Source organism: Chenopodium quinoa, unplaced genomic scaffold (genome assembly GCF_001683475.1).
Source record: "Chenopodium quinoa cultivar QQ74 unplaced genomic scaffold, ASM168347v1, whole genome shotgun sequence".
NCBI lineage: Eukaryota > Viridiplantae > Streptophyta > Magnoliopsida > Caryophyllales > Amaranthaceae > Chenopodium > Chenopodium quinoa.
Genome location: NW_018743476.1, coordinates 1,432,918 through 1,447,754, shown reverse-complemented (window position 1 = coordinate 1,447,754; position 14,837 = coordinate 1,432,918). Strand labels below are relative to the sequence as shown.

Genomic DNA, 14,837 nt, shown 5'->3' with positions numbered 1-14,837 from the left:
TATGTCGGCCGACGGTAGAAGCTCCGAGCACCGGTGAGTATGTGCCGAGACACGGCAATCCGAGCAATGAGATTTTTCTTTGGGTGTAAACCGAAAAAGAAAGAGGAATGGTGGATGAGCAAAATGGGAGAAATGGTTGATATTTAAAACCAAAAAAAAAAAATCCCGTGCAACAGACCCCGTTCCCACGTAACGGTCATATATTGTGTGGTGCACATGCTTTGACTGGTCAAAGATGCCAGTTGACCAGTTTTTCAGCCAACAAATTTCTCGCGCCACGGGAATTTGTTCCGCGTGACGGGACCCTCCTGTCGCGTCACGGGAAACTCCTCCGCGTGACGGGGACCCGTGCCGTGTCACGGGAATCTTTTTCGTGACACGGTGGCTTTGTCCCTGCCCTACACAATTATTTGCGAATATTCCTGACATTTTGACCAAAATTACACGATTTTTCGCGTAAATTGGACAGTTATTTTTCGCTGGAATTACGCGGAAAATTCCAACTGATACTTAAAGGGGACTAAAATTACCATTTTACCCCTAGCAAGCATCAAAGTCTATTTTCGGCATTTTAAACACCTAATATGGTCGGTTAATCGATTAGAAGGTGTGAATCATCTACGGCCCACGTTCGGGGATAATCGAACCATCATACACTTGCAAATTTCAGCAATTACATAGTTGTTGGCTTTCCTCAAGCTTGGAAAGCGTTATCGGTGGATTTTTCTTCAAGTATAGAAAATCGCCAAGTCGGCTTTCCTCATGCTTGGAAAGCGTTATCGGTGGATTTTTCTTTAAGTATAGAAAACCGCCAAGTCAGCTTTCCTTAAGCTTGGAAAGCGTTATCGGTGGATTTTTCTTCAAGTATTGAAAACCGCCAAGTCGGCTTTCCTCAAGCATGGAAAGTGTTATCGGTGGATTTTTCTTCAAGTATAGAAAACCGCCAAATTCCTTTGTCGGCTTTCCTCAAGCATGGAAGGCATTCTCGGTGGATTTCTTCAAGCATAGAATGACACCAAATTCATTCGTCGACTTTCCTCAGGCATGAAAAGTATTATCCGGTAGGTTTCTTCAGGCTTAGAAAGCTACCAAGCTCTTCAATCGACTTTCCTCAAGCATGGAAAGCGTTTCAACAAATGTCACTCGGTGGATTCCTTCAAGCATAGGAAGCTGCCAAATTCGTTTGTCACCGATACACTGATGCAAGATACGTATTCTATCCTTTTACTCTTTTATCTATGGAATTAACATTTTTCTGCAGGTATCGGCGTATATAGAGTGATTAAGGATCGCAGAACGTCTTAAATCATTCTCCGTCCCTATCGGCTACTTTGACTATCATTTTCGAAACTGACGTTTCTACAAACTCAGTCAAAGTGGGGGCTTCTATAGACACCTAAAAATGTCTCCCCAAAACCAAACCCGATGATGAACAAACTTTCACCGCCACTATTGGTCGGGTTCAGTATTTAATCCCGAAAGTGCTATAAAAATCGTATTTGATTAAATTCTTATTTTTGAACAGTCCATGGATTAGTCTTGATGTTTGGTAAAGCATAGTTTTTTTTTCAGCCCAAACTTATTATTTAATTTTAGCCCTAACCTTTTTTATTTTATTGTTTATTTTTGGCCCAAACCTTTTGTTTATTTTTATTTAATTATTTTCTTATTTTAGCCCAAATAATAATAAGTCAGAAAAGGCACGAAATTATCAATCGGCACTTAAAATGTCGAATGAAATTAGGGTTAAAAATGTATTTAGACGGAAAAGTGGGCTGGAAATTCCCGCGTTACGGTAGGCAGCCACCGTGTCACGGGACTCCTTCCCGTCTGACGGTGGGATTTCCCGTGACACGAGAAGTATTCCGTGACACGGGACATTCTGTGTCTTTTCCGCGTAAACCCTTAACGCGTTTTCTTTCCCGTTTTCTGAAAATTTTCCGCGTAAACTCTAAAAATGTACCGTGTCACGGGAAAGTTTGCCGTCTGACGGTTGGACTTCCCATGTCACGGTACAGATTACCGTGTTGCGGGATACTTTTTTAGGGTTCTGTGTGTTCCCTCAGCACATTTTCCCTATAAATACCCCCTCATTTCTGATGTACGGGGCATCATCTAATTCTCTAGTTGATTTTTCTCTCTTCTATGCTTTAGCCTAAACACTAGCCTACTCTTCTCATTTCAAAATTCCTTCTTCAAGTGCTCAAAGGAGTCCATACTTTACTCGTGGTTCCATCCTTAAGCCAAGGCGTGAAAGGTAGAACTGTTTGAGGGTTTGGCCCCAAATCAAGTCTACTTTAATTAATTCAATTTAATTATTGTTTTATTATTTCCTTAAAGTTACTAACTCGTTTATTATTTTGTAGTTGCAAACAGACAGAATCAAAGTAAGAATTATGTTCCTTTTATTTCTATTATTTTTCTAACGTTTTTATGTTGTTGGAATTGTGGCTAAATTGTTTCCAATATTAATGTTTGTTCTATTATTTTTATTAATCACTATATTGCATGTTAAAGGAAATATGTAATTGAAAATCACGCCTAATAAGATAATTTGGACAACCGGTTTAGGATCCTTTTTAATCTTGTTATTAACTGAAGTGATCACCAATATTTTATAATTATGTGTGCATTAATATTCAACCAATTTAGTTAAATAATAGTTTTGAGCGAATTGAATATTTTGTTTGTATGCCTTTGAGATCGCAGGAATCACTTCTCAATATAAGAGTCGAGTAAAGGCCAATACGGGCAAATGTGACTCCATGACTCACTTCGTACCATCATCCCCGATCCTCATTTAGTGGTTCCGAACCATATGGAGTTAGTAATCTCATGGATTATGAATGGGGTGTAACCTTCACGGGTCAATCGTTGTCCCTTTATCGTGGTTGCCTTTTATGATCCGTGAACGGTTTACAAGTTCCTTAAAAACTTGTTGGCGGCTCCATACTTTCCTTGTCCCTAATTGTGTCCTTAATCGTATGTCAATTCCCACTTCCTATGAGTGCCAAGCATATTCACACATGCTTTAATGTAGGCGCACTTCGAACGACACCTACACATATAAAACCAATTTTACATGAAATAATTAATCATATCTAAACAATTTTAAATATGAAAAATAGATTATATTATAAAAATTTAACAATTAAATCTGAAACTTAGGGTACATAACCATGAAATTCGAAATTTTTTTGGCTTTAGGGTTCTTAAAAAAATATGGTTACAGGCTATTTGAGCTATTGAATTAACAATTTAATCAATTCCAATCAATTAAAATCATATTTTAATTAGGTTATTTTAATCCATAATTCAATTCCTCCCCTTAATCAAATTAAAAATAGCCTAATTCACACATCAAAATAATCATATTATTGTGACCATTAAATTATATGCAAGGGGCTAACTGATACCACTGTAGGGTTTTAGGTACTCTAAGCAGAATTTCATGAATCACATTCATACTCACCTAAACATGATCTCATGCATACACAAATATAGATCACATAATAGTTTAGAATTAACCTTTGAAGCGTGAATCCTCTTAGGAATCTTCTTCTCTACCGGTGATAAAGTGCCTCAATTGAAACTCCTCTATTTGATCCACCGGATTGAATCAACACTCCACCAATGCTAGTTGGACAGGAAAAACCTTTCACCTTTTTGGGAGTTGAGAACCAATTTTAGAGAGAAAGTATTGAGAGAAAGCTTACGCTGTTTTTCAGAAAATTGAATACTATGTATTTTAATTATCCCTAACTAGTTAATATATAATCATATTATTATTAATTAGGTTAGGGTTTTCTCTCCTGTTTCCCTTTTTGGACGGTCACCCTAAGGCCAACTTTGGGCTTCGGGTTTCTTTATTGATCCAATCCTAATGTGTGACCTTGTAGGATTCGTTTAGGCGGGCTTCGGGTTTGTTACTTACTAACCCAAATTAAAGTTATATAGAATTCTCTAGAAAGACGTATAAACGACCCAAATAAACGAATTACTATCTCCATAATACGATCCATAATTATATTAAGTAATTGCACTAAAGTCGAGGACACACTTTCTTTAGTTAACCTATTAGGTGTGAAATTCTATTCTATTTAATTCGCAAAAAGACATAGAATTATGTACTTGTTGTTTTATATAGAATCTTTTATCTTGTGAAACATACCATATCTAGTTAATATATTGTAACTTGATAATAGATTATTTTCGTCAGGATTTACAATTACTTTGTCAGGAATTAAATTTTTTCTATCAGAAATTACCTTATTATTTTGTGATAAATCATATATATGCGAATTAGCTTGTCTTGAATTTGATTATTTTATTTTTGATAATAATTTATGTTTGTCAGGATTTAGTTTTTTTTAGTCAGAAATTAATTTCTTTTTGTCAGTATTTAAATTACGTCAGTAAGGAATAATATTGCTTCAATCCGAAATAAGATTACTTTTATTAGTAATAAGAGATATATGTGATCACATTACATTAGTTAGGAATAATAATTTTTTCTTCAAGAATAAGATTATTTTGATCAGAATTGAGTTTATTTTTGTCAGGAAAAAGATATTGACGCTCAAAAATAAGATTAATATTTTCAAGAATAACATAATTATTATCATGAGTAAGAATGTTTTATAAATATCTCAATTTTAATGTGATTTTTACTTTTCAATTTTTCAGTTCTCTTACTGAAGATGATATTTCATACTTAAACCTTGGTAATAAATCTAGTTCTAATCATCTTTGTCAAATTTTGGAAGATTTAAGTGTTAAGCAAAAGAAGGATGTAAGAGACGACTTTGGTTTTGGTGAATTGCTTCATATGAATTTGAAGGATAATATTAGCCATCAGTTGAACGGTTATATAGTAACTCATTATAATCCCAAGGCAAGAAATATGATTGTTGGTAAAAAGGACTATGCCATTCATATTGATAGTTCTGATATTGCTAATGTTTTGGGTATTCCTTATACTGATCTAGCTGTGAAAGAGATTTCAAAAAACAAGAAAGGATTTAATCATGATAAAATTTTGAAGTTAGAGTGGAGGAAGTTTTTGTGTTTGGATATAGAAGATGCATTGGAAAAAGGAAATGACTCTGAAACTAACAAGAAAAAAGAAGAGGAAAATTGGTGATGAATCTTGAAAAGGTTTTCAAAGTAAGAAGAAGGAATCTAAAAGAGCAATTCAAAGTAAGAAGAAGAAGACATATGCCAATTTTCTTACTTATCAAACATTGTTTGAGAAATATAGAGGGAGGTTATGAATTCAAGAGACTCTTTGTTATGTTTGATGTATCTAATTTTTTTGGCTCGAATTGGTGATAAGTCCCCCAATTTTAACATCATCAAATCTTTGGAAGATGTACGTACATTTCATAAAAACTTACAACTGGGCTGGTTATGTGATGGATTGGTTATGTGATTCAATAGCAAACTTTCAAGCTTTTGTTTTGAAGAAGAAGGCAAGAGAAGAATTGAAAACTAAATCAAAACAAGTAAATGGTTGTCTGGTTGCCTTTGTAATTGCTTTTTTGCAAAAGTTTGAGTTTGGGACCACTTTAAATAAGAAGCCATTTGTAATAAATTGGTCTTGTGAAAGTTTGATTAAGAGGTGTAAAGCCATTGCTGAAAATATCAATTAAGGTATGGTGAAATTGTATCCTCAGACATTACCATTACAATATGCTGGGAAAAGTGAACAGGAGCTTCTAAAATCTTTTCATTTAGATAGCATTGAGTTTAAACTTGAAGATACTGATGATGAAGATTTTGGTGAAAATAAGGAAGGTCAGGGTGTTCAATCTGCTACCATTGATTTGAAAGCCAAAGATGACAAAGCTAGATATGTAATGTACAGGATTCCTAAAGAGTACCCCACTGATGATGAGATTGATAAAATGGATATTGATGTAAGTTTAAAATCTCATCTTTTAATTAATTTTGTACAGTTTTTTTATTCAAGAATTCATGTTGTATAACCTTCTGTTATGTACTAACTTTTTTTGTCAGGAATTGAGTGATTAATATAATATGAATGAGGATTAATTGCAGTTCGAAATTGGTTTAGTTTTATTAGGAGTAAGAAATTTAATATCAGGAAACAAATTATCTCAATCATCATTAATAGTGTCAATAAGAATTTAGATTTCTTTTATTAAGAATATGAGAATTTTGGTTAGGAATATGAGAATTTTTGTAAGGAATGAAATTATTTTAGTCAGGAAATAAGTTATATCTCAATTAAGAATAACATTGTTTCAGTCAGAAATTAGATTACTTTTATCAGGAATAACAAAATGTTAGTTAAGAATGTGATAATTTTGTCAGGAATGAGTTTTTTTAGTCAAGAAATAACTTATCTTATTCAGGAATAATATTGTTTTAGTTAGAAATTATATTACTTTTATCAGGAATTAGAGTGTTGTAATTCCCTTGTAGGTAGGATTCTTATTAAATTTTACTTATTCACTCTTTATTCTATTTTTATTATGCCGTGAAGAAGAAAATGATGAAATTTGGTCGTGACTTGAAGATCGTATCAGATAACCAAATTCACTTTGCTATTGATTTGAAGGATGAAGCAATAAAAACTTAACAAGAATCTCAATCTCAAGGAGAAGTGATGTATATTCCAATCCTCAGTTCTTAGCAATAATTGATGAAGTATTGTTAGCTGCTATGCAGAGCAAAAAGTTAGCTAATGATTTAAATAATTTTAATCTTAAGCTTAAGCTTGATGAAATTGTAAGTTTAATTACCTTTATCATTTTATATTTGAAATTAATTTAGGATTTTTTTTTATATTAATGTTGATTTTATATTGGTGAACAATGTTATTGTTGATCTTGATTTGGAGAAAGACCAAGTCAAGATATACCAGAAAGTGATAATTCAAGATATACCAGAAAGTCATAATTTAGAGGATGCAAATAAAGAAAAAGAATTCAATTTAGATGAAGAAACTGATATACCCTCCCCACTAACTAAGCTGTTTGAGTTGGTGTAGAAGCTGTTGTTATTGACAAAGGAAATGATGTTTCTATTTTAGTTGGTGTAGAAGCTGCTACTATATATTCTTAACCTGACAAGCTCCATCAGGAAATGAGGTTAGCTTAGTTGATGGGGATGGTGTTCTTTGTTCTACAGCCATGGTTGGTCATGAGCTGGTTATAAGATCATTAGAAACTTCAACATCACCTCCTAGAACACCAAGGAAAGCCAGGGGACTCAATGAATTTTATTCTGCTAGTTTGAATGATAATAAGGCTAGGGTTGTGCAAGAAGGTAAGAGTTTTTCCACGGGAGATGATTCTATGCAAAAGTTTCTATTAATTACTCCTGCTCCTTCTTCTCCTCAACCATCTTTACTACCATACCAAGAACAAAATGCAAAAGCTATAGAAGAAGAAGTTCCAGTAACTAATGAAAAAGAAAGATAAAATGATAAGGATAATGACATCACATCTAAGGTCTAATATGTGTATTTTATTTAAATAATTTATTAAAATAATTATTGTATTTAAATTTGATATTTTATATAAATAAATGTATATATATTTTATTTCTGTTATACATATGTTTTCAGGTTTTTTAATAAATCTGGTGATGTATTTAAGACTAAAGTTACAAAAGAACATCATTTATCTATGATGAGGTGAATCAGGTAACTTTTTATGTTATTTTTTCATGAATTAAAGTATTTTGGTAAGAAATTAGATTTATTTTGTCATGAATAAAATTCATTTTATCATAAATTTATTTGGTTGTTATTGTAAGGAATTATATTATTTTTGTCATTTATTATATAAGTTTTGTTAACAATTGAAATATTTTTGTCAGGAATTAAAATATGTCTGAAAGCAATAAGATTAGTTGGGTTAGAAATTAAATTAAATGTATTAGGAATTAGAATATTTTAGTCAGGTATTATATCAGTTTGGGCAGGAATTAAATTATTTTTGTTACGAAGTAAATTATTTAAATCAGGAATAAAGTTGTTCTTGTCAAATATTAGATTATTTTTATCTATAATAAGAATACTTTAGTCAGGATTTATAACTTTTTGATAAAAAATTAACTCTTTTTTTTTTTTTTGTAAAAAGTATTGCATTCTTAATCAGGAACAAGATTTATTCATTCAGCTATTAGATTACCTTTGTCAGTAATAAGAATTTTTCTATCAAGAATTAGAATTTTTTAATTCAGGATTCATATTATACTATTATAGGTTATTATTGTTTTGATTTAGATTACTTTTTTTTTTTATTTTAATACATTTTATTTTTCTTGCAAGAAGCTCAGCCTAGAGATACAACTGCAGTTTTAGATTTATTGAGAAGTAAATATGTTGCAAAGGAATCTGTTACAAAGGAATCTGTTCCAACTACAGTTTTAGAATCTCCCACAACTCCTAATGTTGACCTAATTCTAATAGATAAAACTCCTACTGCTCCTACTACCGCTGATTTGTTTCAAGATGAGGTGATGAAATTAGGAACTCAGCCTACTAAAACACACATTCAGTTAGATGCAGACAAATTTTCTACTGGTGCAAATGATCCACCTGAAACTACCTTTATTGATGCTGATTCATAAGCTAAAAAAAAGGGTTGAGAGATGGCAATATTAACAGATAAATAGCAGTAGGAATGGCAGGATAATTTTGAAGGAGCTGGTGATTCAGATTGGGTATATCCCTCTATTGATAAGATTCCAATTCAAAATCGACAAATTCGTCTCTCTAGGAGTTTGCAGGAAAATAAGCCTCTGTATCTGAAAAAATTTTAGTGAGCATGAAATATATATGTGTGACTTCCTCTTTTTTAGGCAATATGACGAGCAGAGTTGGTAAGTTTTTAACTTTATTTCTTGTTTTAGTCAGGTAATATATTTTTATATTCAGGTACTAGTTTTTATAGTCAGGTATTAATCTATTTTTGTCATGTATAATAATACTTTATTTAGGAACTAAACAGTCTTAGAGTTAGAGTTTTGGATTTAACATTTTTAAGTTTAACATAATATAGGTCAGGAATCAAACATTACAATATTTAGTTAGGAATTCGATTATTATGATCAAGAATAAGATATTATTAGTCAAGAATTACTATGCCTTAGTCAGATGTTAGATAATTCATATCAGGTATTGTTGTATTTTATCAGGCATAACAATTTAAGTCAAAAATATGATTATTATAATTAGGAATTAAATTATATTAATTAAGAATTAGTAAGTTTTAGTCATGAATTTGACAATCTAAGTCAAGTGGTGTATTTTTGTAAGGGATTATAAAATCTAAGTCAGATATTAACATTTTATAGTCAGATATTAGATTACTTATGTCAGGTATTAATTTATTTTTGTCAGGCATAACAATATTTTATTCAGGAGTTAAACAGTCTTAGAGTTAGAGTTTTGTATATAACATTTTGAAGTTTGACATAATATAGGTCAAGAATCAAACATTACAATATTTAGTTAGGAATTAGGTTATTATAATCAGGAATTAGATATTATTAGTCAAGAATTATCATGCTTTAGTCAGGTATTAGATAATTCATCTCATGTATCATTGTATTTAGTTAGGCATAACAATCTAAAAGTCAGAAATTAGCAAGTTTTAGTCAGATATTAGATGACTTATATCAGATATTGGTCTTTAAGAAATAATAGTTTAACTTATTTTGTTTTTTTATTTTGTAGATAACCTTTCCCATTTGGTACAATAATCATTATACTCAGATGGTTTTCAATTTTATTCCTGGTATTACTCAACGTATAGATTGGATAAACAATAGGACCGACATTGATCGAAGTCATTTGGATGGAATAGATAAATATTTGGTAAGGTTTTGTAAAATAACTATCTCATTATGTTTATTGAAATTACACTTATATATACATATACATATATATACATATATATATATATGTATATATATATATATATATATATATATATATATATATACATACATATATATATATACATATATATATATACTCATGTGAGAACCCAAGCATAGAATAGGAACTAGAAACTAATATGGTGTGTTGATCGTCCTTAATCCAATGGCTGACATCCTACCCGCCTTTTTCATGTCAGTAATGGTATTTATGTAATTCTTCAACTTTGAATGACCTTGTTTCTTTCTCTCTCTCTTCCTTTCATTTTCTCTCTCTTCGCGTCCTCATTTTCTCTCCCTAACCTTGAGTTCTCCGCCAGCAACTTCAACTCTTCGATTTAGCAAATTTTTTTCCCAGATTTTTCGATTTTCACCTTCAAATACATCGCATTCTTCGATTTTTTTCATTCATTGTTGTAATTTTTGAATTATATTTGTATTTTCGTTTTTTTATTTTGATTTCATATCATGGCTGATTATTACGTGTTTTCCTATTTTGTGTTTTTTTATCTTAATTTTTATTAATTTTGGAAATTGAGGTAATTTTCTTATTACGTGTTCTCCTATTTAGTGTTTTTTATCTTAATTTTTTTCATCAATTTTTACTTATTAATTGTTCTTTGAATTATTTTATACCATTTAGTGTTTTATTTTGTGTGTTTATTTTCACGATTTTGGCTTTAAATTTCTATTTTATGGTTTTGCATATACAAAATTCATTGTAGATGTTTTGTTCATATAGTTGCTTTATTTGTTGCAGTTATTAATGAAGTTGTATAATTTGTTGTTGTTTTACACTTACGAAATTCATTGTAGATGTTTTTTGCATATTCTAATAACTTATGTTATTTAGTTTCTACAAGTTTTTTAATTTTTTTACTTTATGCTCTGAGTCATTTACTTTTTAATATATCTCTAATAGTTTTTATTAGCTTGTTTTTTAAAAAAATTTGTTTACTTTTAGTTATAGTTTATTTACTTTTATTTATTATTTGTTTACTTTTTCCTTCGATTCATTTTCTTTTCAGGAACATGTCTGAAAGTTTAGAGCATTTTTCTTCTTCTGTCACTATTGAAGATAAAATGTAAGAATTTTCAAAACACCCACTCAGCTTTTGCTTCCTAAAATATATTATAATTTTGGAGGTGATAAAGAGTATATAGTAGGTTGTTCTTTGGAAAACAAACCTTTGTTGGAATGATATTTGATACTCTTCAAGATGGTATTGCCTTTTATTATAAATATGCTAATGAGTGTGGGTTTAATGTCTTCTCTAATACTACTAAAGCACAAAAGAATAAAGATGAACCTACTCGTAAAGGAGTTACTAAAATTAAATATTTATTATGTATCAAAGAAGGGTATGTGACAAATAACAAGAAATCTGGTAAACAAGTTGAAGGTTCTTGTTTAAAGAGAAAGACTGTGAAGAGAGTTGGTTGTCCTGCTAAGATAAAATTTAGGTTTTGTACTGGTGGGAAGTATATGCTTTATTGTTTTTATGAATATCATTCTCATCCTTTTTCTACACCTATTACTAGGCAGGTTACTAAACATGAAGTTAGATTAAAAATTTTCTCATAAGAAGTTTATTTTTGACAACTCAAAGTTAAATATAGGGGTTGTTATGTTGTATAGGATCATGAAAGAACTTTATGGTGGGGTTGAAAATGTCTGGGGCAGTAAAAATTATTTCAAAAAATTTTCTAGGGACATGAAAGTTTATATCTCTAATGCTCATGGTGCGATGTTTGTTCAGAACCTAGAACAAATAGTGAAAACCAGTAAAGGGGATTATTATTTTGAGTACTGTGTTTATGAAATCAGGCATTTGACCTGTGTATTTTAGGCTGATGCTATTGGTAGAAGAGATTATCAATTATTTGGGGACTCATTATCTTTTGATTCTACCTATGATACAAATAAATATTCATTGGTTTTCTGTCCTTTTACTGGTGTTAATAATCACAAGAGATGTGTTACATTTTGTGCTGCTCTATTATCTAAAGAAGACAGAATCTTTTATGTGGTTGTTTCAAACTTTTTTGAAGTGCATGGGAAGAGAACCCTCTTGTATTATCACTAATCAAGATCCTGCAATGGGTATTGCCATAGATTAGATTTTTACTAAGACCAAACATAGGCTATGTATGTGGCACATAATGAGGAAGGTACCTGAAAAGGTTGGAACTGCTTTTTGTAATGAAACTGATTTCCTGAAAAAAAATAAGTGCAGTAGTATAGGATAGAGAAATTGATCCTCTTGTATTTGTTGATGGATGGAATAGTGTAAGTGCAGTAGTTTGGGATAGAGAAATTGATCTTCATGTATTTGTTGATGGATGGAATAGTGTAATGGAGGAGTTTGACCTTATCGATCATGAGTGGTTTGCATACATGTTCAAAATTAAACATCTTTGGATTCGTACATATTTTAGGGACTTATATATGGGTGGTTTACTGCATTCTACTTCTAGGCCTGAAGGTGAAAACAGTTTCTTTTGTAATTTTACAAGCCCTCATGTGACTTGTCCGTTATGAAACAGCTCTTGATGCTCAAAGGCATGAACAGGATGATTTGATCAGGCTTAACAAACTTGAGCCTCAATTGGTTACTCATTTACACTTGGAAAAGCACGCTACAGTTGTTCATAATCATGCCATATTTTATGATTTTCAAGAAGAATGTGAGGGAGCCTGTTTTTCATGTGGTGTTGAAAGTTGTAGTTCTCTATATGGAGATGGTGTGGAGTTTTCTGTTATTATTGTTCATGAAAAAAGTAAAAATTTTGATGTAACTTTTGACTTGGCCACATATGAGTCAAGTTGTACTTGTAGAATGTTTGAGAGTCAAGGCATTTTATGTAGACACATTCTGTTTGTTATGAAAGACAAGTGTATACGTGAAATTCCCGATTCTTATATCTTGAATCGTTGGAGAAAAGATGTTCTAAAGAAAGCTTATGTCACAAATGCTGCTCTGGATGACGCTTCTAAGTATTATAAGAAGAAGCAATTGGTCAGTGATGTATGGTCCAAGATTTTTCAGTTGTGTGAGTTTAACTGACCAATCTGAGGATAATTTATCTGAGCTTATTAGGACATTATCTTCATTTGAGGAGTAGATGATATCAAAGAATAATCCTGAAAATGCACCTAGTTCAAAAGAGGTGAAAGATGCTGATATTCAGGTTTTGGTTGGGTCAAATGAAGTAGATGTAAATATCTTGCGTCAAAATCAGTGTCTTAAATAAGGTTCTGCCAGAAGTTCAAACCGGTTGAAGAGTGTAAAAGAAATAGCTACTGAACAAAAATAAAAAAAGGGCAGAACCTGTAGAGCTTGTTGGCAATTTGGTGTTTCCCATGACAGTAGAAATTGTGCAAACAAGTAATTTTTCCAGGTATTTTACTTTTAAATGTATTCAATTTACTTTAAAATTCAATTTATTTACTTTAACCTTAACTTCATTTACTTTTTATTTTTTGCAGGTATTATAATACTTAATAAATGTCCAAATAAGTAATTTTTCAAGTATTTTACTTTTAAATGTGTTTAATTTACTGTAAACTTCTAGTTATTTACTTTAACCTTATCTTCATTTACTTTTTATTTTGTGCAGGTATTATTATACTTGATACTTTTGTTATTTGGTATTTTTTACTTTTCCTATTTACTTTAAGTTGCACTTTATTTAATTGTGATGATCACAAAAGCGTAATTAAGTTCAGCCCATTTTTTCCTCCTTTCTCTCACCAAAACCCTAGCCTCCATTGTTGAATTTTGAAGGGGCTTCCATCAATTTTAATCGATGGAAAGCCCCAATCCTTGTTTCTTTATTGTTTTTTTTAGGTTTATCATAATGCTTCCTCCTTTTGGGAGGAACTTTTTTCCCTCGAAAGAAAGGGTTTTCGATCTCCTTCGAAAGACAAGGGTTTTTCGACCTCCTTCGAAAGACAAGGTTTATCTCCTCTTTTCGAGGGAGAAATTTCTTAGTTTTGAATTCATGGTAGCAGATCTAATGGATTGTTGTTAAATTATTTCGTTGGTGAAAAAGTTATCAAGTTTCCGAATACGAACAGATGAATCAGAAGTAAAACATCCTCATGGCTACAAAGGATCGTTAGATTGTCTCTCCAACAAGACTGTAATTTTCAGCGATATAAGCTGGAGATGCTCCGCAGTGCAAGATCTACTCGACGCCTGTAGCTTTTATGAAAGAAAATTCTATTTGATTCAATATCTTATGTATTTTTTAACGTCGAATCTCTATTGTAGATGTCGTTTGACTTTTAATTAATGAAATATTTTTGCTATTCAAAAAAAAAAGTTGCACTTTATTTACTTTACAATCTAATTTATTTACTTTAATTTCTCACAAATAAATGATGTTTATTTTTTTGCAGTTATTATAATACTTGAAAATTAGAGGATGTTTTGGAAAATCAAGATCAAGATTTAATGAAGAATTTTTTTTTATTATTTTTATTATTGTAATATTTTTACATTTTGATTATAAGTAATTTTACTACAGAAACTTAAGTTCAGTTTATTTACTTTTAGCTATTATACATTAACTTTATGACAATTTCTGTTTACTTTTATATCATATGAATTATTTGATACATATAATGTCTTTATTTAAAAAATTAAAGATAATATCTTGTATAACTCCTTTTGTCCTAGAATAATTTTTTCCATTTCCATGATTTGTTCTAAAATACTTGTCACATTTACAAGAGTATTTGAGACCTGATCTCGAACATGAATTGACGTGTAGATGACCTGACCTAAATGTAAACAAAAGATTATTAACTTGAGGACTTCAACTTGATTATAAGTCGTAAAATATTGACTTGAACCAAATTCGTCTAAAATTCTAGATTGACTTAATTCCTTAACTCCCTAATTATTTACTTGACT

General features: G+C 30.9%; 1 protein-coding gene across 1 annotated transcript; it reads left to right on the top strand.

Annotated features, from left to right (window-relative positions):
• Window positions 1-8,840: 8,840 nt before the first annotated feature.
• Window positions 8,841-13,170, top strand: LOC110739419 (protein FAR1-RELATED SEQUENCE 9-like). The gene is made up of 7 exons (XM_021919879.1): window positions 8,841-8,856; window positions 8,912-8,931; window positions 9,713-9,853; window positions 11,766-11,989; window positions 12,205-12,401; window positions 12,463-12,935; window positions 13,042-13,170. Exons 1-7 carry the CDS (start codon window positions 8,841-8,843, stop codon window positions 13,168-13,170), a joined length of 1,200 nt encoding a protein of 399 aa, XP_021775571.1.
• Window positions 13,171-14,837: the final 1,667 nt, after the last annotated feature.

Excerpts from the sequence above, each read along its gene's own strand:
- LOC110739419 (XM_021919879.1), top strand. Across the intron at positions 11,990-12,204 it reads CATGGGAAGAGAACCCTCTT|TGTAAGTGCAGTAGTTTGGG; the intron begins GTATTATCACTA and ends TGGATGGAATAG. Across the intron at positions 12,402-12,462 it reads TTCTACTTCTAGGCCTGAAG|CTCTTGATGCTCAAAGGCAT; the intron begins GTGAAAACAGTT and ends GTTATGAAACAG.